The sequence below is a fragment of the Nuphar pumila genome, chromosome 5 (assembly GCF_984573655.1).
Source record: "Nuphar pumila chromosome 5, dmNupPumi1.hap1.1, whole genome shotgun sequence".
Lineage (NCBI taxonomy): Eukaryota > Viridiplantae > Streptophyta > Magnoliopsida > Nymphaeales > Nymphaeaceae > Nuphar > Nuphar pumila.
This window is the reverse complement of record NC_143253.1, coordinates 116,341,992-116,369,923: the sequence shown is the minus strand read 5'-3', so window position 1 is coordinate 116,369,923 and position 27,932 is coordinate 116,341,992. Positions and strand designations below refer to the sequence as shown.

Here is a 27,932-nt window from a genome sequence, read left to right as displayed (position 1 = left end):
AACGCAAGCTGGGGGTTAGGCAGACCCCACCAGTAATTATTCAACATACCACTGGGGTTTTGAACCTGCAATGTCCCACCACAGGGAGGCGTGCACTGACAGCTCCTACCAACCACGCATAACCCCCGTTGGATACAAACATTCATCTTCATCCACCTTTCCAACCATAATTATGACGTACTTTATCTTTCCAAGGATCCTGTCAACAAAAAGCTGAATCAATGGTGACTACAATTTCAAGCTCTTTGCATGAATACCATAATTCCATAGTTGTCCCTCAGGTGACCAAAAGAGCTTCGTTGCCTCTACCTTGTTTAGAGTATCCAGTTATCAAAGAGTTCCAGGACACAATATCATGCTCCGGGTATGTTTGATGGCAAGGGTTAAACGAAATGAACAAAAAAATGGAACAAAACATTGGCTATGTTTGTTCCAAAACAACGGTTCCAAGTCCAATGTTTGTTTGGACCATACTCAGATGCTATGTTCCAAATGTCCGTTGTTTGATAACGATGTGTAAACAACCACAGGTGACGTTGAAGGTGGAGATCTGGAAGGCTGATACAGAGAAGTTCGGCCTGAGGAGGAGGGCTCTGCGTCGCTCACCTGGACGGAACAGGATGGTGGTGGTGGAGGGCCTTGGCGAAGCCGTTCACCACCGAGTAGCTCCTGGAGCTAAACCCCAAGCACCTCAGCAACTCCTGTTGGTACGAAGAGGGCCGACTAACGAGTAGGGTGGGTATCGGAATCACGGCAGACTTCGAGGCCAACGAGTAGGGCACCGGGATCATCGCCTTTCTCCCGACGAATGACGCCTTCACCTCGCTCTCGACGCAACGCCTCCAAAGCCTTGTCGCCGATACAAAGGCGATGGTGCTCAAGTACCACGTCTTCCACTCCTACTACCTGCTCGGCTCACTGCAGATGATTGTCAACCCCGTCTAGCTGACCCTTGCAATGGAGGAGCGTGGCGCCGAGAGCTTCACCCTCAACATCACCAGCACCAACAGATTCGTCGCCATTGACACCAGAATCGTCCTCACGGCAATCACGGCGGTCTTCGACCAAAATCCGTGGTGATCTTTGGCATCTCAAAGGTACTCCTCCCTCGGGAGGTCTTCGGCCTCGAGAGGATCTACCAGAGCACGCCGGAGATCGCCCCCCCGATTACTCGCTGCCGCTGGAGATCCCCACCGTATCGCCAGTTTTCGGCATTTCTCCGCTAGGCATCGCGCCTGCGCCTGCACCAATTTTCAGCATTTCTCCACCGAGTACCGCTGAGCGTTGCGTCTGCCCCCATTTTTTTTAAGGTCTTTCCCTTCGTTCCTGTTCTATTTGTAATAGGGGGGAGGTGGAACGAAAATAACATAGGTTAATGGACGCGGCGGAAGCACGAAACGCCGTCTGCCACGTCCAATGTTTGTTAAAAAATATTGTTCTCGATGTCTTTTTCATCCCGTGCGTCGCACGGGACGAGTTATCAAACATACCCTTAGTGTCCTAAACATTGTTTCTGCATCTTCCATACAACCACACTGCAAAAAAACTATGGAATTCTGTACACAAAACCCAGTTTCAGCACTGCACAAAACCCTGCAGCAATGAGCTAAATTCCCGCAACAATTGAAAACGGATGCAAACGTGACACAAAACCCAGTTTCAGCACTGCACAAAACCCTGCAACAATGATGCTGAATTCCCGCAACAATTGAAAACGGATGCAAACGTGACACAATTGGGTCTCTCTCCACCACTTCCATCTTTCATCATCTCATAGAAAAGCTACAATGCTTCTTCTTCATGCCTCTGCTGTGTGTACCCAGAAATTCTGTTCTTTCTGTTAATTGTCCCAAACACAAGGTTCGATTCAGAAAGCCTTCCCCACCTAGCATACATGGTAATCAGCGCATTCCCAACAGACAAAGCCAAGATAATTCCGGTATTTATAGCATAACCATGCAGCTGTTGGCCAGCATACATGTTCTCCAAACAATGTGTTGAAGAAATCAGGCTTGCCAATGTGTTAGAATCAGCTCTTTCACCATCCGATTGAATTTCCTTGAAGAAACAGATCGCTTCCACGTCTCTTCTGTTCTTAACAAAGCCAGATATGATTGAATTCCAGCAGATAACATCTCTTTCAGGCATTTCGTCAAACACCAATAATGCATCTTCGACGTTTCCACATTCACAGTGTAAGTTAAGAATGACACTGTATGTAGAGGTTAGGCAGGCAACCAAGTTTCAACGAGTGGGCGTGAATTGCCTGGCCCAGTCCTAGTGCTCGGATGCTCGTGCACGAGGACAATGCGCTCGATAAGCTGAATTCATCAAGTTTGGATCCAGCCAAGTGCATCCGGTGGAAAAGACCAATGGCTTCACTATGCTTATCATTTTGCTCATAGGCAGAAACCATGCTTTTGTGAGTGACATGATCCTTATTTGACATCTTAAGAAAGATGGTCTCCGCGTCTTCAACATTCCCGAGTTTCGAATACATGGCAATGAGCGCATTCACAACCAAGGTGTCCGAAGAGCAACCAATCTTGATGCAGAGAGTGGAGCTGCCCGCCATGTTCATAGGCCGACGACGAATCTGAAGAAGCACGGAGTAGGGATGCAAGGGTGGCAGGGGTTGTCAAACTTGTGCCTATCCTCCATGGCCGGAGGAGGAGGTTGTGGGTGGGGTTGGTTGCATTTCGTTGGTGAATTTCATCAAACACTTTGCATGGATGATGAACAGCAGCACAGTTGCTAGAAAAGTGGGTCCCGCAGCTTCTTTTCAGGGCCCATTTCATGGTTCTGGTCCTGGACTCTGGAGGCTATCTGATAGGCGATAGCTTCGGAGAAAAAAGGCATTGATTCCTCGGTCAAGAATAGAAACAGCCTTTCCGAGGAAGAGAGGAGCGTCTAGACATTTTGATGGTAACATTGGTGGGTGCCCAAAGAAAAATGGTTGCATGACTGCGGGTTCATGTTAAACAACAAGCCTCTATCTACTCAGTTCAAGCTAAAAACCCATCTCCCAAATGTCATTGATTAAGGCAGACAATATGACGTTCTAAAGCAGATTAGTTGACACTAAACAGAGCATGTCAAGAGTTGCCAACTTCACCAAGCTGACGGGACGTCATGAGTTCGAAACTCATAGCGGTGTGTCTTGCCATAAGGTCGAAGCTGTTTGTACTCTTCGGCAAGCAGAAGAATCTCAAAGATTTTATCAACCAGAGACCTTCCAAGGTGCGGTCAATGATGAGTTTTTTTTTTCTTGGCTTAGTCAAAAGACTGAATGGACCATGTTATGAGTTTGTGGATGTTGACCATACTCCATCCCCACCCATCACATAGTGATGAGCTTTTTGGTGCTCCTGGGACCAAAGCTTTTGGACTTGGGCTCAAAGTTTTGAACTAAGCCTAGATTCAACCTGATTAGTCAGATTTGGATATGCTCTGGACGCAGTTCTAATAGAGCCCAAGCTCGTTCTAAGCCGGGCGAAGTCCCTCTCTCTCTCTCCCAACAAACACACACGCACCTCTCTCTCTCTCTCTTCGGCATGCGTTGTGGCATCATCAATGATGCGACGGTGATCTCATTGGTAGACGCTCTTTGCCAACGCAAGAAGTTCCACCAGGCCAAACTTCTCCTCCATAGCCTGTTATTCTGCTCCCGCTCATCACCACAATTGAAATCCAGCTCCCGAACTCTTCACCCACTCGCCGCAGCTCGCTCCCATCACCACGCTTCCCACCTGTTCGACGAAATGTCTCCTAGTATTATCACCCCATCTCTTTCTTCCTACAATGCCATTATTCGATCCCTTTGCTCCAACGGTCTTGTTCATGACGCCTGTTCGCTACTGACCACCATGGTCAAGTGTGGTTGCTCCCCAAATCCCAACTCTTTCGCTCCCTTAATCAGTGCCCGTCTTACGCCAGAGTCTTCTTCAGATGCGTTCTATATCTTCATGGACATGATGAAATCGACTAGATACATTAGTCCCGATGTAGTTCTCCTTGCCCATGAATTGCTTTTTCTGTTGATTGATGCATGTAATCCTAATTTGACTATCGAACTCGTGGTTGCATTATATCGATGCAGGTACCCTTTGGATTTTGTTTATATGAGGTATACAGTGAGGTTTATGATGTTGAAAGGATTTGTTGATGAATGTATTGATTTGATCGAGGAGATGAGAACTATGGGTTATTCTTTAGATGTTCGAATTTATCGTTTGGTGGTTGCCTCGTTAGGAGCATGGGGAAGAGTAAAAGATGCAAAATTGATGTTTGGGAAGATGGGTGTGATTGATGAGTCTTATAAGACTGTTATATACAATACATTGATCCATTCCTTATGTAAGGTTGGCCTTTTGGAAGAGGCTAGAGAAGTTTTTAGTTGGATGAGGGAGGATGGAAGAGATCCTAATGTCGTGACTTATGGAACGTTGATTGATGGGTTTTGTGAATTTGGTAGAGTGGATGTTGCAGCATCTTTGCTCGATGAGATGATTGACAAGGGCTGCATTCCAAATGCTGCTGTGTACACGGCGTATATAAAAGGCCTGTGCAAGTTGGGGATGGTGGATGGAGCAGTTGAAGTGTTGAAGATTATGGAGGAATGTGGGTGCTTTCCAAGTCTTTATACGTATAATGTACTTCTATATGGGCTTTGTAAATCTGAGAGAATTCTTGAAGTAGAGAAGATGATGGAGGAGATGAGAAATAAGGAATTTGTTCCAAATATCTTCACTTATGAATCAGTAGTTGATGGTCTGCGGCAGGCAGGAAATGAGTGCTATTCAATAATTCTGTTTCAAAAGCTTGCTGAATTGTGGATTGGTGATTCAGAAGATTTAAGTGAAAATTTGTTGTTGGAGAGTTTTTCCTTAAGGAGAAAATGATAGTGTGCGCTTTGCTGGTGACCAAGGGTTGAAGATGTTGGTGATATCTGGGGTATGAAAAAGATACATTTTTTTTGGAAACGTTGGCAAAAGATTAGTTTCATAAATCTGGTGAGTGAAACTTGGTGGGTTCTAAATCAAAAGATACTTGCATATGACTTGGAGGCAGTGTTATAAAAAATGTGCCTTGAGCCACAAAAGGCGTGCCTCAAGGCGCAAAAAAAAATAATCAACAAGATTTTTGTAGGTTAATCTCATATATTTTTCAGTTATTTCAGTTATATAATCAGTTTCTTAGTATATTTTAACTTTTGTTGGTTAATCTCATATATTTTCCAGTTATGTAATCAGTTTTTATATGTTAAAGTAACATATAAAAGTAACTTACTTTTATATGTTAATCTCATATTTTTTAGAATAATCTCATATATTTTAACTTTTGTAGGTTAATCTCATATATTTTTCAGTTATTTCAGTTATGTAAACAGTTTCTTAGTATATTTGAACTTTTGTTGGTTAATCTCATATATTTTCCAGTTATGTAATAAGTTTTTATATGTTACTTAAAGTAACATATAAAAGTAACTTACTTTTATATGTTAATCTCATATTTTTTTAGAATAATCTCATATATTTTAACTTTTGTAGGTTAATGTCATATATTTTCCAGTTATTTCAGTTATGTAATCAGTTTCATAGTATATTTTAACTTTTTTTTGGTTAATCTCATATATTTTCCAGTTATGTAATCAGTTTTTTAGTTACTTTTATAAGTTAATCTCATATTTTTTAGAATAATCTCATATATTTTAACTTTTGTTGGTTAATCTCATATATTTTCCAGTTATGTAATCAGTTTTTAGTTACTTTTATATGTTAATCTCATATTTTTTTAGTACTTATTTGAGATTTTTTATTTCTTATTGGTTGTTATTTCATCAATAAAGCATTTTTTTATTTATTTGTATTTTTAGATATTTTTTTATAATTTTTTTAAAGTTTTCAAATTTTTTTTTTGAGGCTTATGCTTTACACCTCGAGGCGGTTTTTGGTGGAGCGCCTCACTACGCCTCAACACTTTTCACAACACTGTTTGGAGGACAATAGTTGCTGCTCTATGATCCTTCTGGTTGGAGTCTGTCTAAAGGTTGTATTGGTTTATCTGAGGCTTACAGCTTTCAGATTAAATCTGCACAATGATGGCAGTTCCTATCAAATAGATAAGGAATCCAACATCATGCTTGCATCAATATCTTGTATGGTCAGAGTCACATGCCTATTCGCAGAGTCTGATACATAAAGTAAGATACATACTGAATGCTGTGAAAGCCAGATAATTTCTTTTATTTCTGATTGAGCATGAACAAAATCATGGGTTGCATGCAGCTTCTCGCATCTCATTGATCACAACACTGATGGCTTTGTTGCGACTGCTGTTTGCCACATGTCTGCCCAATACCTGTCCAAACTCTGACTTCACCTCCTACATGAGCTATGCAGCTTCTCCGGTAGAAACAGATGATAAAATTCTGTTCCGATCACCACAAAAATTGAACATGTGAGTTCTTCATGTAGACAGCCATGTAGATTTTGTTTGTATAGAATGTAAGGCAGAATTGTTACTTCACTTCTGTTTGACTTGAATTCAATGGATGTGTCTGAAAAGCTGCAGAAAGAGCTTCTGGTTGTAGCATGAACATTGAAGATTCCTTGTATTTCTCAATCTGAAAGCTGCAGCTGGCACAAAATTACGAGGGCCTGTGAGAACTCTTCTCAAGATAGCAGACATGATTTATTCAGTCAGTGTCCTTAATGAATCCAGCTTCTTACTACCGTGTATTTTTGTTTTTCAGTGGTAGGGAATAAACAAGTGTACTCGATTATTGGTGTCTCTTTTCTTTCTGCAAGTCATTGTAGGTGGGAGATCAGTGGTGATGAAATGTGAAGATGTTTTGGAAAAGCACGAGCTATAATGCCTTCTAACATGTTCTCTGGTCAGGCATGTCACTTTCAAAATGGTTTTCTTTCTTTTGATTTATTCCGATAAGTTTGTATGTCAACATCTAACATTCAATGCAACATCATGAACAGGTGGTTGAGTTGCAAATGATTGCAAATGGTTATTTCATTTTATGGATTACTGTAATTTCATGGCTATTAAAATATTTGTTTTGCAAGTATACATCACTTATTCCAATTGTGGTCTGGTATTTCTTTCTACCTTTCTAAACTTTCTTGTTGTAAGGCCATTAAGTATGTGTTTCAGTCTGGACTTTAAATAAAATTGAAGATTGAATTGATTAGTCAAAACATGAACATAAGGGAAATATCACCCTTAAAAATTGTCCCTTCTCTTTGAATTATACAAAACCCCGTTAAAGAAAATCACCAAAGTAATGAAATGAAAAAAAAACTTGAATCAGGTATCCAGTAAATTCATGGATGAATCGAGTTGCATTACTCTTCCCAGTTGAGAGGAGCTCATCATTGAGTTCCCAAATCCATAGCACTTGGCATATATGTGTTTCCCTGTGCCGACATGTCATGCATCCTTGTTTTATTGAAAGTCATTTGGCTCTTGCATGGGTGTTTTTTTTGGCACCAATGTCTTCACAATCCGTAGTATTGACTCTTGTCACCTGTAAATAATTAAATTTGCATCCATGTTCTCACCTCCATCTGTTCATTAATGTCTTCACTTTTTCTTCTTGCTTTTCTTTTGAGTGATAATAAATTTCCACCTCCCATCCTTTCCAAATTTTTGTGTTTTTAGCTCCGTTGTGTTATCATATATACCTATCATATTTCCATGGTCATCCCAATAAAAAATGACATACAGCCGTTGAATAACAGAAAAGCATGCAAAATCAGTATATACTGTCAATTACAAATGAAACCATGCACCTTATATCAATCAAAACTTTGTTTTCTTTTGCATCCTTATGATCTTATATGGATTTGAAATATTTCTTCCCATGGCAATTATAACTTGCCAACAATTTTCTTTTGCGTTCATCCTTGCAAGTGGCATCGATCATCACCGTGTTGAAAGCATTACCATGGGAGGTACACTTGGTGGGAAAATTGTCATTTTTTCTTCTCATGATTTTCAAGATTTGAGGATTAGAAACATGTTGGACCATAGAGCTATTAACAATATCTGCTTCAACTTCATCATCATCTTCATTGACATTGCTGTCATCATAATCATCATCATCATCATCATCTTTTTCTTCTTCTTGTTGTTAGTATTGCTCTAATTATTATTGGTTTCACTAATTTTGACTAAATTCACCTTCATTCATCATGACAAAGGGGACGGTCAAAAGCTTGTTGTCCTTTGTCATGACACATAAAGCGAGCTCTAGTTCTGAAACTATATGAGCTTTAGCCTTCTCCAACAATGAGTTGTTTGGGTTTGTTATTTATGAAGAGTGGTACATTTTAGCTTTTCCTCAGCTTTAATGTCAGTGGATGTGTTATTAAATCCATTGACTTTTAGTGAACTAATTTCATCTTACATAGAATAGTTAAGTCCATTAGTATGCCTAGGAAGAGTTTGTGCTTTTATCTCATTCATTCGGTTGCCAGTGGACAGTTGGGAGCTTTCTCTTGTCTGTGTGTAGTTGGTTGAGATGATTTCTCATTGTTTTCAATGCAATTTCACCCACTTTCAAATTTACTCTTTTATTTTACAAGACCTTTTTTTTTCGAATTTGATGCACTGAACTGCTGAATGTCTATTATTATTTTTTAGCAACAAATTTTACATTCTTTCTGTCGTATAGTTCTTTCAGGTTCAGTATTTTTTTTGTGCTATTAAGCCAATCTAGGTCTTCAGGATTGACACGACCCTGAAATCAATTATGACAACACATTTATCCCTCCATCACTTTGGCCTTCTAGGGCACAAATCATACAATCCTTCAATTCAAATACTCTCTTTCTGCTATCAAGTATTCCCCGTCAGAGCTCCAATTGTCTCCCTATCTGGTCCTTGCTGTGACCAATTTAGCGCACAAGTGATCTGCTTCTGTTTTTTCACAGCCATTTGTAGGTTTCTTCTTCAAACACCTTGCAGATGTTGAGTTTATGTGAGAAAAATAAAATAAGCTTTAAACAAATTAACAAGCTCTTAGAGGAGTAGAACGTTGGTTTGCAACCAAATTTGATGCAACATGTCTTTGAAATTGAAATTTAAGCTTGAATTGTTTCATTAGAACACACACATCCGGAGGTGTGCATAAAAAGAAATCAAAGAACCTCATGTTAGGGGTTTCTTTTATTTTCTCCCATACAAAGATGCCAAATTTTAGATTAACAAGATGTCAAGAACATCAGCTACCATCATCCTTCTCTCCTATTTAAATGAAAAGAAATTTACGGAGTAAACCTTATATGTCCTTCATTTGAATAAAAAAACTAACCTAAAACTGTTAATAAGTAAATATTAAGGAAGATCCAAAATTATTGATTACCCAAGCTGCACGTGTATATTATACTTGCCCATCAGCTCAATCAAAACAGAGCAACAAGCACTTAACCAAATAGAAAACCACGTGCAACTATTCATTATGTAAAAATGTGTGTGATACCTCACCTATTTTTTTTATATTAAGTGCACTTACAAGCACCTCAGTGAAAGCTTTACTGTGGTGTATAATGATGTCTACTGTCAAGAATAACCACTAGAATAAATCTAGCTAACTCCTTGGTACTAATTTTCAAAATTTTACATATTGATTCTTTGGTTACCAGTAATGATTATGGAGGCAACGTAGGGGGGGGGGGATGGAAGAGTAAAAGCAGCATTCCAGCCAGCATACCTTTTTCTGGGCAAAGTATTTAGGCACTGTATATGTATTTTATTCTTTTGACAGTCAAGCTGGGGGATGATGACTCCCATTCTATTCGAATGTGAGACCCCTCCAGCTCTCATTCAACCCTCTCTATATTCAAATGTTTCATATGAAAGATTAGTTACTGGTCGTCTTAGCTTATGAAGAGAGAGCCCAATCTCGTTTAGCTGTGGAGTTTTGAACTCCAGGTAAACCTTTCCCTACCTGGTTTGCAGCAGTATGTGGGATATTTCATCTTGTTGCCCTTTATTTTAACTGGTACTTCCAAGTTTCTTTTAAATTGAAGTTACTATGGTTAGATGACTACTCGGAACTGTTTCTGTTATACATTTTCTTTTTCAATATTGTGAAGATTAGCACAGGAAATTTGAGGTTGCGTTGAAAATAATTTAGCTGTATGAATCGTTCTCTAGTTCAAGTTCAAAACCCTCAACCTGGCCCTCGTTCAAAAATAGTAATAATCTGTGTTGCTTAAGCCAATATCTATAATATGCTCATGCAAAAACATCCTCGTTTATCTTGTGAAATATGAACTAGGCTTGGTTTGGGAGCATTGATCAGGTGTGTTGCGGCTTCCCCAAGTAGGGATGGCAGTGGAACAAGGGGGAACGAGGCCCCGCCCTGCCTCACCCTGTTTGGACCAGGGATGGAGGACATGAAACGGGGATGGAGGTTAAAATCAAAACCCGTGCGGGGATGGACTTACGCTTTTCCTCGCCCTATCCCTGTCCCGATCCCTGCCTTGCCCCGCCCTGCCCCATCCCCTATCCTTCTTTATGGATCGCAGTGGACCGAGGAGAAACGGATTCCCGTCTCGTCTCGCCCCATTTAGATCAGGGATGGAGGTTAAAATCAAAACCCGTGTGGAGATGGAGGTGGGGATGGAGGGTAGGATTTTGAGACACGGTGGGGGTGGAGACCATGTCCCCCGCCCCTGCCCCCGCCATCCATATCCCCAAGGATCTCATGCCATCTGCTATTTGGAAGAAGTGATGTTGCCAAAACATTGCATTGTGAATGTACTTGGCAGCCCCAACACCAGTCATAACAGGATGTTTTTGGCAGCTCCATCCTTGACACCAAAATTTGGCAAAACCATATTTTGACAGTAATGGTGTTTACATGTCAATGCAGGGCTCACAAACAGAGCCTAAATGAAATTATTTACAATGGAAAATTAACTTATGTTTGGACTTCAGGAAAATGTGTCAGATCTCACTTTTCATCACTACTATACATGGGTTTTAATCTTTCAAAACACAATAAAATGTATGCATATTGTATGAAAATGATGTGCATTTCATGCATCATCAAATACCTTCATGCTTGAATATTTGTTAGTTCCTTAACAAACTAATAACGAAAAACTAATATGCTAAAAACTAAAAATAAATAATATATGTAATAAAAGAAGTAATATACACTTTCTAACTCACTTTCGTAAGAATCATGATTGCATTTAACACATGCAACAAGTCTTTTAAACCCCTAGATTACCCCAATGAATGAGTAAAGTTTTGTAAGGGTTTACAGTGATGCTACCCACAAACATCTATGTCATGCATGAATGAAAATTCTTTTTCAAAAATTATTAGGCAATTAAAAAATTAGTTTAAGCAAGTATTTCATTCAATTTACATTCTCCTGACATATTTAAAATTTAAATGTCTCCATATTAAAAACTTTTTTCTTTCATTTTTCTAATAATTGCAATTATCTATGAATTTTTCTTAGAAAATCCAGTATTATCATGTTACTGTTCATTTATCACCACTTGTACATTTTCTGCACAATTTTTCATAATTACTTCTAAGCAATGAATTTTTTATTGAGCTCTTATTCTTTTTCTTTTAATTTTTAATTTTCATATTTTTCTTTTTTTTTGCAATTTTTACTTTAATACTATTTAAAAATTTTAATTTTCGTAACCCGTGTAACGAGCTTTAGGTCATTGACTACTAGGCCAGACGATCTTAGAGCACCAGATGCAAAGTATTTCTCAGACTTAATTACTCGAGTCACTAGACTTTCTATTTTCATAGTTTATGTATAGTCTTCTTATTCTTAATCATTATCTGTAACACTAAATTGCCGCTCACTCCACAAAATGGATGCGGATTCCAAGTTATCATTTATGTAGATGTTTATTTGAGTTCTCTATTGTTTCCTTTGCATTTCCTCCTTTCTTTCGTCCCTCCACGAGTTTGTAGATGACTCGCAGGACAAACACGCTCGGGGACAAGGCGGTCCCCCATGGGGTTGTCCCAAGTTTGGTACACTTAGGGGCCGCTTCATCCCTGCCTTTACATTTTCACCATTTAAGAAAAAAAAAAGTGTTCAAGTGAGTTGGACCTTGAGGGGTCCAGAACTACTGCTGTCCAGCTTGTGATGAGCAGCCTTGTTCTATCAATCAAATGCCCCCAAAGACAACCTTACCAGGCCTGACATGCCGCTTTTCCTCTGGAAAGAGAGGGGTGCTTTCAGGAGCATGGACACAGGTGGTGCATGGCTGTCGTCAGCTCGTGGCATAAGGTGTTTGGTTAACTCATGCAACGAGTGCATCGTGTTTAGTTGCCACCATGAACTTTGAAATTAACAGTGCATTTGACGTGTGAACACAACAGTTTCTGGACTGTTGCGTTCCACCAAAGTGGCATGCAGGTTCAACTTGTGTCCCACTTTGGCGAGGACAACCACGTCCCACATTTGACGTGGGACATGGAGCCCATGTTAGCGGGATGAATGTGTCTTGCCTTTCAAACACTACCTAACTGAATCAAGTCCCAGTGGGCTTTAGATCCTTGTGATACAAAAGCCTTACATGGCATAACCGGGAGGATCCATTTCTAGCTTACTAGAGTGGAGTTGTGGGAATCCACTTGGTGCATTGACTTTCATGTGAAGATTATCTGTGGATCAAGTTGGGGTGTTTGTCCTAACAACTGAGGAGAACAAAGTACAGGTAAGGATGTAAATGGTTCGGGTTCAGGTCGCATATACCCGTTGGGCTGATTTGATAGAGAATTATGTACCTGGTTACTAATGGGACTCAGATCTGGTTGAAGTACTTTTACATCCAAATTCGAACATGAATCCAAGTCTGGCTCAAAATCCAATAAAATCCAGCCTGATTAAGTGCCAATGCATATCTGATTACAGTATATGGTCTAACGGATCCAGGTTCGGTAGAGGAGTCAGACTGACTCCGAATCTGATTAACTTAGATCCAACCATGTGTCTGACCCGAGTTGCAGCCATTTATCAAATACCGGGTCCACTATCATATGTCTCCCTTAAGGCATTAGGGTGATTTACACAATGCTGACCTTGTATTTTGGCATGAGCGCTTCACTCATCTGATAGGGGTGACTTGTGAATGTCCCCAAGATGAAGGGACGTCATGAGTTAGAAACTCAGGGGTGTGTCCCATGCCAACCATATTCACATGTGTCTGACTGAGTCGGACCTGTTTATCAAGTACAGGGTCCACTATCATATCTGCCCCATTGAAGCATTAGTGTTAGGGCTGGCAGTGGACCGGGGGAAAGTGGGGCCCCGCCCTGCCTCGCCCTGTTTGGACCGGGGATGAAGGGTATGAAACGGGGATGGAGGCGGGGACGAAGGTTAAAATCCATCCCCGTCCGGGGGTGGAGGCGGGGATGGACGTGCACTTTTCCCCGCCCTGCCCCGATCCCCGCCTCATCCCCGCCCCGACCACTTTTCCCCGCAATATCCCCGCCCCTCCCCGCCTCATCCCCGTTTGAACCGGGGATGGAGGACATGAAACGGGGATGAAGGCGGGGATGGAGGATAAAATCCATTCCCGGGATGGAGGCGGGGGTGGAGGATAAAATCTTGAGGCGGGTCGGGGGTGGAGACCTTGTCCCCCGCCCCGCCCCACTGCCATCCCTAATTAGTGTGTGATTTATGCAATGATGACCTTTAGTTTTGCCATGAGGTTTCCACTCATCTGAATGGGCGAGTCGTGAATGTCACCGAGATGAAGGGACGTCATGAGTTCCAAACTCAGGGGCGTGTGTCCCTTGCCACAAGGACGAAGCTGGTTGTAATGTACTCCCTGGTAGGCAAGGATAGGGGTGCACAGACGGCCAGGCAAGCCTGCACTCGGTTCGTTGAAGCATGGCCGAAGCCCATCTGATGATGTAAATGAGCCAAGCCCGGTTAGGCACACGTGTTAATCATAACACTTTCTTTACCATTACCATGGTTTGTATTTTTGGAACAAACTCCCATATATACCTTTGGCCACAAAACCAAACGTATATGGGAGTTTGTCTAAATGTCAATTCTACAAATAGTCACTAGAATATGAGAACTAGAACAACACTTTTTTGGCAAATCTAACCATGTGGATGTGCTTGGCATGTTGAATTTGCTAGGGAATCAACTATTGGATCATGTATTTTGGATGAAAAAATATGATTTTTAATGTTTGAATATTTATAAAGATTATGAGTCTTTGATTTTAAAGCCTTAAAAAAATCTCGAAATCAGATGATTAAGCCAAGCATGTAGATCACATCCATACAGTTAGATTCAAGAGAAAAGAAGAAAAAATCTGAGAAATCGCTGTTCACGCATTAGTTCTCATATTTTCAGTTTTCATACTATAGTCTATTATTATGATATGCTCTTAATAGGACTCAACAAGCTACGGAATTGCTCTGCTCCTAATCTACCAACTAACTCATTGCAGGTATCCAGGATCCGCAATTCTTGGCTTCGATATCCGTTGCAGTAAGATCCTGCTTAAGCAGATGCTATTCAATAGAAAAAAATCCTTGCAGTATAATGTTTTACATTTTATTTTATCGGTTTTAGAATAGGATGAAGATTTTGGTAAAGTGAGTCGATGGCTTTTATTTTTTTATTTAATTAACCTATCGAATAATTCATGAATAAGACTATTATATTCCCACAATTGGTGCCTGGGCTTGGCATATATGAATCAGCCGAGCTCGATTAAGTGGCAAGCCTGATTAATTAAGCTCATCACTTTCCTATATATAGGATATCATTTGCACAAAAGTGATGGACTTACAGAGTACATCCTTTGACAATCATTCGTGAGGTGGCTGGTTCAAATAGGGCTGTCAACGGATCCAGTTTGTATTGGGTACATGATCCCACCTGAACCCGAATTTTTGAGTATGGGCATGAAAAGTGTTGACCCGAACCCGACCGAAGCAATATGTGATCCAGGGTTGGGTCATGATTTTTGCTGGGTACCCGACCCGATCCTGAGTATTTTTTATATATATTTTTAATAAAAATAAATTTCTAAAATTATGTGGGTATGGGTTTGGGATTCTATTTTCTTGACAACCCGACAAAACATTAACCTGTTTATTAGTTATATGGATGGGTCTGGGACAAAACCTGAACCTGGTTCAGGGTGGTGATGTTTTTCTTCTGACCTCAGGTTCATGCTGCACCTCCGATATATACTGTCGTAATCTCATCGGCTGTGCAGTGATTTAATTATATATATTCAGATTGACTTCGATTTGTGAGACACCCATATCAGAACTCAACTTGTTCCATCCATTCAAATAGCGTTTTTTAATCCTTCAGATTGAAGTTAATAATGTTCATCCGATTTACCAGCCGAAGCTTTGAGGTATGTGCGCTCCTCCTCAATGCACATACCTCAAGTGAGAGAGAACATTTATCATTCAACATTACCAAAATACATCCAACTGAATATTGGATGAGAGAGGAACATAAGAGTAAGACAGCCACCATCTAGATGGTGACTGCAGTTCAGAGTACAAGCAGATCCAAACCCCCGTCTCTACTATGTAATTTAAGAGTCAAATACACATCAAACATAACTCGCTGACGTAGCCTCATAAGTAACAACACCTCAATGCTGCACCTCGAGACATGAAGGCTCACCTCGCACCTGAGGCATGCGCTTCATGCCTCAAATTATAGGTACTTAACAATATTGAAAAATAAATTTTCATTAGGCAGGAGGAATCTCAAAGGTTTAACAACGAGGCCTGCCCATGTGTGGTCAGGGAGAGTTTTCTCTCGGCCTAACCCAAAAGAAAAAAAAAATAGTGAACTCCATTTAAGGCACAACCTTTTTCAATAAAACTTTGAAAACCACAAAAAGAAAAAAAAAAAACCTATCTTTTTTCAAATATTGGGGAAAAAACAAGTAAAGAAGTGTTTAAAACAAAAACTTTATATATTTAAATAATATAAAAAGAAATTCGAGTCTGGATCAAATCTTATGGGGTCTGGGTTTTGGATCACATCAGTCTTGAATTTGAACCTGGTAGTTTATCCTAATTTGACATAAATGGAAAAACCTCACATGTACCTTTTTCTACCTTGTTTTATAACATTAAAACCAAATTAAACATATATATTTGGTGGGTTTTTTCTTTGTAACCCATTTCGTGGCAATTTTTCATCCGTGCTTTTAATGCAAAACCCTTATAATCATGTATTCATTATTCACAAAAATTTTGGGGATTCATGTAATTCTAATTTTGGTTTCAAAATTCCATTGGAGGCCTGCCAATGTATAAGTCGGTGATACCGGTTTTCCCTTGGCCCTCCCCACCCAAAAAAGAGAAAAAAAAAGAACTATCAATTTAAAACCCATAATGTGTTACTTGACCCAATGCTTTCTTTCCAAAAAAAAGAAAAAAACTGTACCCAGTACAGTTTAAAAGAATACTGCTGTCAAATGAAACTTTTTCAAAACAAAAAAAACAAAAAAACATGACCCAGTACAGGTTAAAAGGATACTGCTGCCACATGAAACTTTTTCAAGAAAAAAAAAAAACTTGACCCAGTACGGGTAAAAAAATACTGCTGCCACATGAAATTTTTTCCAAAAAAAATCTATTATTTTCCATAAAGTAATTATGCCCAAGTGACAGCCAAAACTGATAGAGACTTACACTTGGGTTTCTTTTCCCTTTCTGGGTTACCAACTTGTGACAATCTATAGTTACTGGTTGAAACCTAAAAGATAAGTGCTGTCCATTTCCAAGCTGAACCTGATCAAGCTATTGTGATCCTTATATTGTTGGATCCAGCACCCTGCCTTTGACGTTGAACCTAGATGGTATGATCAAGCCAAAACCAATAAATATAAACAAGTTTAGATGTTTGGTTATGAGTTTGAGTTCTGGTCCAGAAAGACTAGGCCCAAAAACATGGTTTTAATTTAACACTAGAAAAAGGTTGGATTAAGACCAAAACCATATTTTCTATATTAAAACTTTTCATCTACAGAATATGGACTTGGATCTGGATTACACCCTTGATGTAAATTAGCTTACATGGCTCCAATTTCGATTTGGTTACTCATGACCCAATTTCTTAAATAAGTTGCATATATCTTCATTTGCAGATTGGCTGGCTTTTGTGAATTATATTGTTTGCATCAATATCACAAGAAACTTTATTGATATATACATTAATTGTTTTGGTGTGGAGATGCACGTGCCTGCTATTGGTTTGGTGAGATTTTGTTAATGCAAAAGAAGGAAAAAAATGCTCCAATGAAGAAATCATCCCCATCTCATTTTTACATCACAGTGTTTGTTACAATGTCTTGTTTTTAAGAAATGCTCATTGGCCTCCTAGGAAAAATCTTATCTATTAATAACCTTCACTTTTCCATGTAGTTTTCAATCAAGTCATATTGGTGCTGGTCTTGCTCCACTTTATCCTATTTTCTTTTATTTTTCCTGATCTTCTGTGTACAGTTGCAGTTTGGTGGTTTGAGCACACTGCATCCACCACTCGTCATAAAAACATCCATTTTGTCATCTCACTTTCAGTTTGGTGGTATAAGCACACTGCATCCTGATCTTCTGTGTACAGTTGCAATTGTTACATATTCACTTTCACATTTGTACACCAGACATGCTTCGAAGATTTGAAGCTCAGGAAACCAAAGTAGCCCTCATGGACTTGCTGAACCCGTTCATGGATTGAAACATGAACCCAATTGAGGATTAAACGTAAGAAGGGTCAAAAGATAACTTAGATTCATTCTAAATAAAATAAAGAAAATCAAATAATGTTTGGTTAAGTCTTCCATTCTAAAAAAAAAAAAACTGGAGACATTGGATGAAATTATGAGGCTCGAAACTACATAAAAATAGAAATTCTGAATATGAGCTCTACAAAATGGCCCTACAGTTCAAATAAATTAGCCACAAGCAATGAAAGTTAGGCTTATGTAGACAAAACCTTTTACAATAGTTGATTTTGGTTTTGTATGATAATGTTTCCTGAATTGCGAAAATATATCTTTACACTTGAAAGGACCACACCCATAAAGTCTCATCCTTTTCTCTAGCTTAAGCAAGATCACCAGCAATCAACCCTCTAATTTGTGCTATTTGTAAACAATAAAAAATATAATCTAGCTTTGCGTGCTTACAACTATGCATGACTTACTTTGTCTTAATCATTTACTCTTAACCCACAGGATTATCACACATGTTTTTGGTGCATATCAAGCAATTGGATTCAAATTTGGGCAAAAATTCAATTCCAAATCCATATTCATGGCAAAAAAACATGATTTTAGATATAATTTCATAATTAGATCTATATCTTGGTAAAAACCCATAATAATTTTGTTAAAACATGTAAAATGGTGAACGGATCAGGTCATACGATCCAAAATGAAGTAATTTGACCTATTATCCATGACTGTCCAAGTTGTCTGCACATTGTCATCAAACAACAGACATTTGAAACATAACATTCGAGTATGGTCCAAACAAAATGTTGAACTTGGAATCGTTGTTACGGAACGAATAGAACCAATGTTCTGTTCCGTTCTTTTTGTTCATTTCGTCCAACCCTGGACAAGCCATCAAACATACCTGATCTTTTTACCTCAAAGCACACGCACCAAAGAAAAGAAACAAGACAAGTCACCTGGCTCAGTTCTGCTGAACTTACATCTACGATAGAAACACTCATCTCTCTCTTTTCATTCAATAATTGAAAGAATTATATATAATTCATATGCCTTGTGACCAACAAACTATTTTTGCTAATTTCATTCTCCTTTTTCTTCTCATATATGGAATGAGTCTTCTTTTTCTGCAAGATATTTTATTTGCTGTAGGTCCCCTAACTGAAGCGTCATTTATGGCTCTCACATGCTTATCGGACTCTCAATAATGTGGACCTGAAAATGAATCTTGTGTTAAGTCACTATTACTCCCCTTCGAGCGAAGCTTCTCTTAAACAACAAGGGTGCAGCCACTACGTGACTCCCCTTGGTTGGGCTGCCCAGAACACTGGATTAGCTTTTTGTAAATAGGGGCACAGAAAAAAGATGACGTCCCCACTCATCTTCAATTTGTTCTACCTATAAATATGGGGCAGAAAGATGGCATAATAAGAGAGTAGAGCATTAGAATAGAAGAAGAAGAAGATATCCTTCTGATGGCTACTACTGATGGTGAGGAGGTCATGGGAAGGAACCTTTCCTTGGGAGGGAGTCAACGTGTAGCTTCTTTGGATGTTGAGCAGAAAACATCTTCTGCTGCAGCATATCATGATAAGCATCAGGAGACACATGAGCAGGTATACTTGATCACCATTCCCACAACAACCCCACCCTCTCTCTCTCTGTCTCTCTGTGAAAATGAATAAATAAATACATAAATGAATATTTATTTATATATCGTGCGTGAAATACTTTTGGATTTTCTGTGTGAAGGAGAAACCAGGATGGAGGAAATTTTTGGGCTACGTGGGACCTGGATTTCTTGTGTCATTGGCTTATCTTGATCCAGGAAACTGTACTCTTCCAGTCTTCCTGACATTCTTTCGAATTGATTTGTATTTTTCAATTTTCCAAGCTTATTATTATTATTATTATTTTTTTGTGTGGTAATGAGCAGTGGAAACTGATCTACAAGCAGGAGCCAGTTACCAGTATGAGGTACATGCAGTTTTTCTTTCCGCTTTTTGCTAAATCATTTCCATCATATTAGTTTGGTGGGAGATTTGAAATTAACAGTGATAATTTGGTTACAGCTCTTGTGGGTAATTCTAATTGGGCTGGTCTTTGCTCTCATAATTCAGTCTCTTGCTGCAAATTTGGGAGTGACCACAGGTAAAAGTTTTAGAACCACTTTAGCTTGATTTTGGCAATTTATTTTATCTTTTTTTGAGAAAAACTGAACATTTACTCTATAATCTGTTATTATTATTATGTTGTGACATATGCAGCTTTTTCCTCTTTTTTATTTAATACGCAGGAAAGCATCTCGCTGAGCATTGCAGAACAGAATACCCCAGGTTTGTTAATTACTGCTTATGGATACTTGCAGAGGTTGCTGTAATTGCTGCTGATATACCAGAAGGTAAAAGAAAATCCAATTTTTTATGTTCTATAACTTGGCTTTATTTTTTTTATTTTTTGATACTTTTCCTTTTTATTGGTGACAGTCATAGGGACAGCCTTTGCCCTTAATATATTATTCCACTTACAAGTATGGGTTGGAGTAATTCTCACAGGATTAAGCACACTTGTGCTCCTTGTCCTGCAAAGATATGGGGTAAATCTATGTCATAATATCTCGTCCTATATCTTTGAAATAAAGATCATATTTGTATGTTAGCAATTTCACCATGCGATATATTTTTATGCAAAAAACTTTTCTTATGTCTATTAATAATTTCATCTTGTCAAATGCTCTAGTGAAATTGTATACTGCTACTAATATTCATACTCACCATATATATATATATATATATATATATATATATATATATATATATATATATATATATATATATATATATATATATATATATATATATCAGATTTTTCTTTTGGTTACTGATGATTTCATACTAGAGCATATATACTGTTGGTTTTTGGTAAAAAACATTATGTTGGCATTCAAAGAGAAGTGAAAAAATTGAACTGTTAGCATCATCCTGAATGAGTTGTTTGCATCTCAAGAAAAGGGATTAGCAGCTTCCATTCAAAGAATACACGCGCTCACCATGCAACAGAAACGTACACTTGGTCCCTAGTTTTGGAGACTGCCCAGGGAACTCAGCACGTGTGACTGATTTGTAGTTTTGGCTGACCCATAGTATTGAGTGATGATGATGGGGATTTGCAGGCGAGGAAACTAGAGCTGCTGATTGCGATGATGGTGTTCGTGATGGCCGCGTGCTACTTTGGTGAGTTGGCCTACGTCAAGCCCAGCGCGTCTGGTGTGATTCGTGGGCTCTTTGTCCCTAAGCTGGGGGGTAATGGCGCTACTGGAGCAGCTATTGCTCTCTTGGGGGCACTCGTCATGCCGTAACTCTCTCTCTCTCTCTCTCTCGTGTATCTGGCTCTTAAATTACATAGAGGGGGGAGGGGTTGATCTGCTTTCTGAACTATGCAGAATCACCATCTAGATTGTGGCTGTTTTGCTTTTATGTTTCTCTTATGGTGAATGTTATATATATATATATATATATATATATATATATATATATATATATATATATATATATATATATATATATATATATATATATATATATATTTTGTGTGTGATATATTTTGTGTGTGACAATAAAAAATTGTAATATTTTGAAGATGTTAATGTTTTTTTTCACATCTAACCCTCCATATATATATATATATATATATATAGAGAGAGAGAGAGAGAGAGAGTATGTTTGAATGAAACACGTTAAATGAGTTTTTCAGTTTTGTTTTTAAACTCGAATCGTACAGATGTGATCTATGTACTTGGGATCACGATCCGACTGTGTCACTCAGCTATGATGCATTAGTGTTGAATTGGTCTAAAACGGTCATTTCCAGACCAATCCTTCACCAGAAAGGTGACGATCAAAGGACTAAATTTTTTCCTCAAAGCCAAGCTAAAATTGATCCATCTATTACTGCTACAAAGAACCAGCTTTTATTCCATATTTCAAAAGCGGACCCAAAGTTTCTAAAAGTGGTGTTTCCTTTTTTCTTTGAAACAATAGACCATTACAAATGACCTCAAGTTAATTTTGCAGTTAAGATTCAAATGAAATGCCTTTTTGACTTTGGAAGAAAATGTTTTACTCTCATATAATTACAAAAGGCGCTCAAATGGGTCCACCATCTTAGGACTCATGAATGTCACCACAAGTTCGAAACCCATGGATGCATGTCCTTTCACACGAGGGCAAAGGTGGGTTTTCTAGTTGACCAAAGTTTATAGGAAAGCGAGCTTATATCAATAAGTTTAGCGTAAATTATTCATGGTTAAAGTTTAAACTAATAATATTCTTACACAATGAGATCTAAGTCCCTATTATTTTTTCTTTTTTTCTGAAGGATAGGTCTTGAATTGGTTTTTTCCTTTAAATTGATTATTTTGGGAATATAGACAAAACAAAATGGAATTTTTTCCCCAAAAAGTGACTCCCAGGTCTGTACTAGGCCAAGGTCCTGGAAGCTGGTCCAAGATTCAGGCCCAAATGGTTTTTCTGCAGTATATCCTATTTGCAGCACTCTTCTATCGAATTTAGGTGGGGCCATGGGCTGCCAAAAACTGAACCGCTTGTAATCCATGCCGCAATGTGAATTTTCCCATAGTTTGGTGAAGATCCGTTGGTGATAGGGAATCCCTTGTGAAAATGGTACTTTGACCCCTTTACTTTTCAAGGAGTGTCTCGGCTGCCCATAAGACTAAAACCACTGGGAAGCAATATATTTCACTTTTCAAGAATTGCTATGCAGCTGCATATAACATTAGCCTTCACCAAATTTGAAGCACTTTATCATCACCCTTTTCTTAATACTAGTCACAATTTCTTAATTATGTGTTTGCTTTTCTGCGTTGAATTTGACAGCCACAATCTTTTTCTCCACTCTGCGCTTGTTCTCTCAAGGAAGGTGCCCAAGTCTGTGCATGGAATCAATGTGAGTATGACCACATGCTTTCATCATACATATTCCAAATGGAATATAATCAAAACATGCTTCCAAGATTAACAAGAACAAACAGTCTTTTGGTGTTTTTGGTCAGCACTAAAGCACAACCATGTTCTTGAACTGCCATTGATAGTAATCCTAGCAAAATTGGAGTTCATGAATTTGGGCGTCTCCTGTGACAGTTAATGAACCCTTTTTGCTTTAGTTCTTTGGCACTATATGAAATTCTGCCTGAAAACGATGGCTTCATGTGTCAGTTTGTATTATTTTCAGATGTTTGGTGACCACCAAACTATCAGTTGTTTCATGCCTGCACAAGTGGTGTGAAATGTTTGGACCTGGTCAGAAAAAAGTAGTTATTAAAGGCTTTTGTTGGGTAGGCCAACTAGTACTGTACAGAGTCAAGTGGAGGTTACTAAATTTATTACTATGAATAACCATTTCAGAGTTAGGGTTTAGAAATAATTTAAGCAAACTTTTGGCGTATGCTCATTTGTCATTTTCAGATACTCCAAGTTGTAGTTGCTTCTGAATTTTGATAATTTCAAACCAAACTGTGGCGTGTTTGACACAATCTAGAACAAGCACAAGTTCATGAATTCCTTGCACCCCGTACAACAGACGTGTCTCCTAGTCATATATTAGTTACTAAAATATTTTTTTTTAGTCAAGTTGGGGAGCCCCCTGAAGGCCCCTTAAACTACACATTTTATAATACAAGCTTTTCAAGCGTGGAAATGAATTCTCCTCAAAAGAAAAAGGTTCACCGACATGAATTCCATTATCAATTTATGTCAAGTTTATTATTAATATTTTTGTTCTTTGCCCTTTTAGGCTATCTTTCTCTACTAAGTAAACTAACTTTTCCTATTCTCAAGTAATTAAATGCATGTGCATACTTGGAAAGCAATACAAAAAGAAAAGCAATAATATCCAACATTATACACGATATCTTGAAGAAACATGATACTCAAATTGAAGACATAAATGAATTACTGCATCAAAAGTAAAAGTAAAACAAATTCCAACAATTGAAAGCAATGTTTGAAAGCCTTCCTGTCAATTTTATTGCAGAGTGCATGTAGGTACTTCCTACTGGAAAGTGGGTTTGCATTGTTCGTGGCTCTCCTCATAAACATTGCAGTGGTTTCAGTAACTGCAAGCGTCTGCTCATCCAACAACCTTTCAACTGAGAACGCGGAAAGATGCAATGACCTCACACTCAATTCTGCATCTTTCTTCTTGAAGGTATCCTTTATTATCTACCACACAGTTGCAGACAAAAGCAAACATTATATATATATATATATATATATATATGCTCTCTCAGAAAATCATGGCTGTATGTATGACTTGGTCCAATTTTATTGCTGTAAAAAATGATCTTTTTTGTTAGACTTTGTGTGCATTTGGGCCCTTGATTTCAGGTACACATCCAAAGATCATAATTTAATGGATGTGCAGTAGTAAAATAACTATGGAGATTACATCTGTCCTGTCAGCCACAATAGAAAGAGCTGAAAATTAATGAGACTAGAAGAGAGTATGGTATCCTCACGGGTACCAAAGTAAAGCAATGCACGTGGAGATGCATGCTCACAAACACACATACTTGCACACACACACACACATCCACTAATGTAATTTTCTTTGACAATGATGCAGAATGTTTTAGGGAGATCAAGTTCCACGATATATGCGATTGCATTGTTGGCTTCAGGGCAGAGTTCAACAATAACAGGCACATATGCAGGCCAATATGTTATGCAGGTATAGTCAGAAGTTCTACCTAAAATGCAATTTAAAAGAACAAGTTGGAGATTTGTTGTGCATTACTTCTGACCAAAACAGTCTTCTTTAGGGCTTCTTAAACCTTAAGATGAAAAATTGGGTTAGAAATTTTGTGACCAGGAGCATAGCCATCACACCTAGCTTGATTGTCTCCATCATTGGTGGGTCCACTGGTGCTGGAAAGCTGATTATCATAGCCTCGGTAACTTCAGCTTCAATGAGGATCAACTCCTTCATTTGAAATATATTACTATTATATAATTTTTGGATTAGTTGCATTGTTTCTTTTATAGTATAGTAACACAAGTGTTAACTTTTGATCTATGAAGAGAGTGCCCTTTGATGCTTGCAGATGATACTTTCTTTTGAATTACCATTTGTTTTAATCCCTCTCCTCAAGTTCAGCAGCAGTAAGACAAAAACGGGTCCCCATGAAAACTCTATTTATGTGAGTTTAACCATTCTTTTTCCATTTTTCAATTTGTTGATTAAGTTTTGGAAAATGCTACTTGTAATAGATGCAGTACCATGCAGCTCACTAAGATCTCTGAAACAATTTGCCTTTGGATTCTCATTTTTAAAATTCAACGAGCACTTGAACCAGGTCTGAAAGCATGTGTTGCATTTGTCAAGATTTGGCACATCGGCCACCCCTGCATATGGAGAGGAGATCCAATGATCTGACCGAGTACATTGCAAAGTACTTTGTCCAATCACTTGATGCCAAGCATCCATTCACTGAGATGATAATGGATGTGTGGCATCCATTCAATGGGCAGAGTACCTTGGAAGGGTACTCATCCAAATACCGAATCTGGTCTCCTGCATATGGATCAGATTCAGGTCAATCTAGGGTGTCATTCTAATTTTAACATGTCCAAATCTGGATCAACAAGACCAACTGTAGTTAGATCTTATCCTATATAGAAAAGGAAAAAGGAAAGAGCCTGGTTCAGCTAAATCTTGGGTAGTCAGATACACAAAATTCAATTGCAAAAGCCTTTCTAGATTCTGGTCCTGGTTTGGTATGCCTCATCCAAACCTGGTTCCATAACCAACATTCTGCTAGAACAGGTAGACCGGGAGCAGATCCAACCCGTTGGCAGCTGCAAATTCAACACTTAAAACTACTCAAAACATTTTTTGTTTGCCCATTTATTTTTATTTTCAATGTACTCAAGCTCTTTGTTACTGTTGTTGGTGCAGATTATCATCATCTCATGGGTTCTAGGTCTGATGGTCATCGCAATCAACATGTATTACCTAACAAGAGCCTTCGTTGAGTGGCTCACCCATAGCACCCTGCCTAAGGTTGGCACCATTTTCATAGGCATCATAGCGTTTCCCTTAATGGGTGTCTACCTTTCGGCTGTGGTGTACTTGACCTTCAGAAAGGACCAAGCTGTGACATTTTTAGAAGTAACAAAGGATGAGCTTCCCAATCAAACCCAACTGGAGAAAGGGCTGCATGCTGGCGATGCTCAGACATTCAGACATGGATGAGGTTCCCTATAGAGAGGACCTTGCAGACATCCCATTCCCCTAGTAGGCCACATATATAATCATAAAACACGTCAGTAGCTGCTACTGTTATTCATGAAAGGAGAATGTTAGATTCTGGATCTTCAACTCGGGAGTTGGGATGAGTTATAGGAAAGCAAAAGCCCTCTGTTTTGGAGTATATATTGATGTATCTGCAATTTCAAATAAGGGAGAGAAAGTGGTCTTTTTTTCTTTTCTTCATTTTTTTTGCATAATAAAGGGCATGTAAAGAGAGATCTAATGGGGGTAAGAGTTTGGTCTGTATGGGGTAATTTAGCTTGTGAGGCTATCTATGTAGGGATGGGAGCAGTGGTTGTATCTGATATATTACCTAGTGAATGCTTCTATTTCGCAGTTATCTTTATGAATGACTTTATGACCTTCCCACAGCAGCCACTGTTATTCTTGCATTGTTTGCTGTGGTTGATGTTCTCATGCAAACCTTCCATATCCTGTGGAGAACTTCCCATAATCTATTGATGTTGGGGCTCCAAGAAATAAAAAAAAAGCTCATTTTCTACCTCCCATCAAGCTGGTTATAGCCTCCTTTAAGAGTAATAGGATTATTAGGACTATCAAGGGCTAATGGTGTGTCTAGGTACTAAACCACTCTTCGTGGATTTTTACAGATGAGATTTATATAAAAGAAAATTCTCCTTTTTTAATGCACAAAGGAGCGTTCAACCTCATCAATCTAAGGTCAGAACTGTGATCCTGGCTAGAAGTGTATGAATCAGGCTTATAAAAGCTACAAACTAAACCAGATAATCATACTGCACTCACTTGGGTCAAAATTCAGCCATAACTAGATTCCGTGCTAGATCTGATCCTGTCCAGAAGTAATGAAACTAAGAAGCGGCCTTCTATTGCTCAACACCCAAAGGTCTCAAAAACAAAACTAACAAATGAAAATGGTCTTTTGTATGATAAGGCTCTGGACCAAAACAACCAGACAGCCGATGTACTGCAACCAGCATCCTTAAGTAGAAATCTTCTGAAGAAAGACTTTTAAAGCATTCAATTATACTATATCTGCTTTGGACGCCAAACAAAACAAGATCATTGCGAACAACTGAACAGCATAGCCCAGTAAACTGTAATGATATACACCACCACAATGGCTCTACTAGCAGCAGATTTTTGGGTTTAACTTATCCATTAAAACTTGTCCCTCTTTAAAATCCTGAAGGAAACCCAACCACGACAATGGATCCATGGAGGATAGGAGGAACTAAGTCATGATGATGAATATCAAATGCCAAAATAAACAAGTGAATTTCATTAAAGACCAAAAATTAGCAACAAGATGACACTAAACCTGTGGTTGTGAACTTGTGATCTCTTAAATAGGAAACTGAAAATCGTTACAACAGTCTTATCGGATCTGTGTATGAGGTCCTGTACATAAACAGTACACGGCATCTAAAATAAGGGGTAACTGCAGATAGAGAAGGGAGGCTTATCCCCCAAAAACATGTTCTCCATAACCAAAACCATGAAAGACATCCCAAACATATGAATGCCAGTACGCACCCTAAAAACCGATGCTTTTGTAGCCCATATATCCAAGATTCTTACATGTGACAGTAATTTCCACGTGAAAAAACAACTTTTGAATAAGCACCTGTCACGATCTTAACAGTAAGGTAAAGAAGCAACAAAAATAGAAGTACCCCTCAGATGCTTGGCTCTTGCATATACCAACTTGACAAGGCCCGATCGAGGAAAACTAATGAACAAGCAGAAGAAAGGCCTGATCCTAGCCCTAAGCATGGATGCATACTTTATTAAGCGGGACCAGGAAGTATGTCGATTCGCATAATGTGTGATTCTAATAACAAATCTATGAATGTAACATACCGCTGCTACTTCTGTCTT

At 38.7% G+C, this 27,932-nt stretch overlaps 1 protein-coding gene, 1 long non-coding RNA gene and 2 pseudogenes across 4 annotated transcripts in view; 3 read left to right on the top strand and 1 right to left on the bottom strand.

Annotated features, from left to right (window-relative positions):
- The window catches only part of LOC149838287 (replication factor C subunit 2-like), a 29,266-nt gene extending 28,186 nt beyond the window's left edge, over positions 1-1,080 (top strand). The window contains exons 14-15 of the mRNA XM_090006928.1: positions 531-707; positions 946-1,080. Of these exons, the coding sequence (XP_089863054.1) occupies positions 531-707; positions 946-1,080 (312 nt within the window). The remainder of the gene's footprint in view (positions 1-530; positions 708-945) is intronic.
- Positions 1-27,932, bottom strand: part of LOC149838284 (metal transporter Nramp6.2-like) — an 88,232-nt pseudogene that overhangs the window by 40,752 nt on the left and 19,548 nt on the right. The gene's annotated exons all lie outside the window — the stretch shown is intronic.
- LOC149838286 (uncharacterized) lies at positions 4,263-7,008 on the top strand. Its single transcript, XR_016432176.1, has 4 exons — positions 4,263-5,012; positions 6,288-6,459; positions 6,574-6,661; positions 6,755-7,008. It is a non-coding gene; the product is annotated as an uncharacterized LOC149838286 (long non-coding RNA).
- LOC149838285 (metal transporter Nramp7.2-like) lies at positions 19,174-26,216 on the top strand (annotated as a pseudogene). Its single transcript, XR_016432175.1, has 13 exons — positions 19,174-19,360; positions 19,497-19,578; positions 19,681-19,721; positions 19,817-19,895; positions 20,041-20,145; positions 20,231-20,340; positions 20,917-21,098; positions 22,640-22,709; positions 23,796-23,969; positions 24,387-24,491; positions 24,583-24,714; positions 24,865-24,960; positions 25,719-26,216. The product of XR_016432175.1 is annotated as a metal transporter Nramp7.2-like (transcript).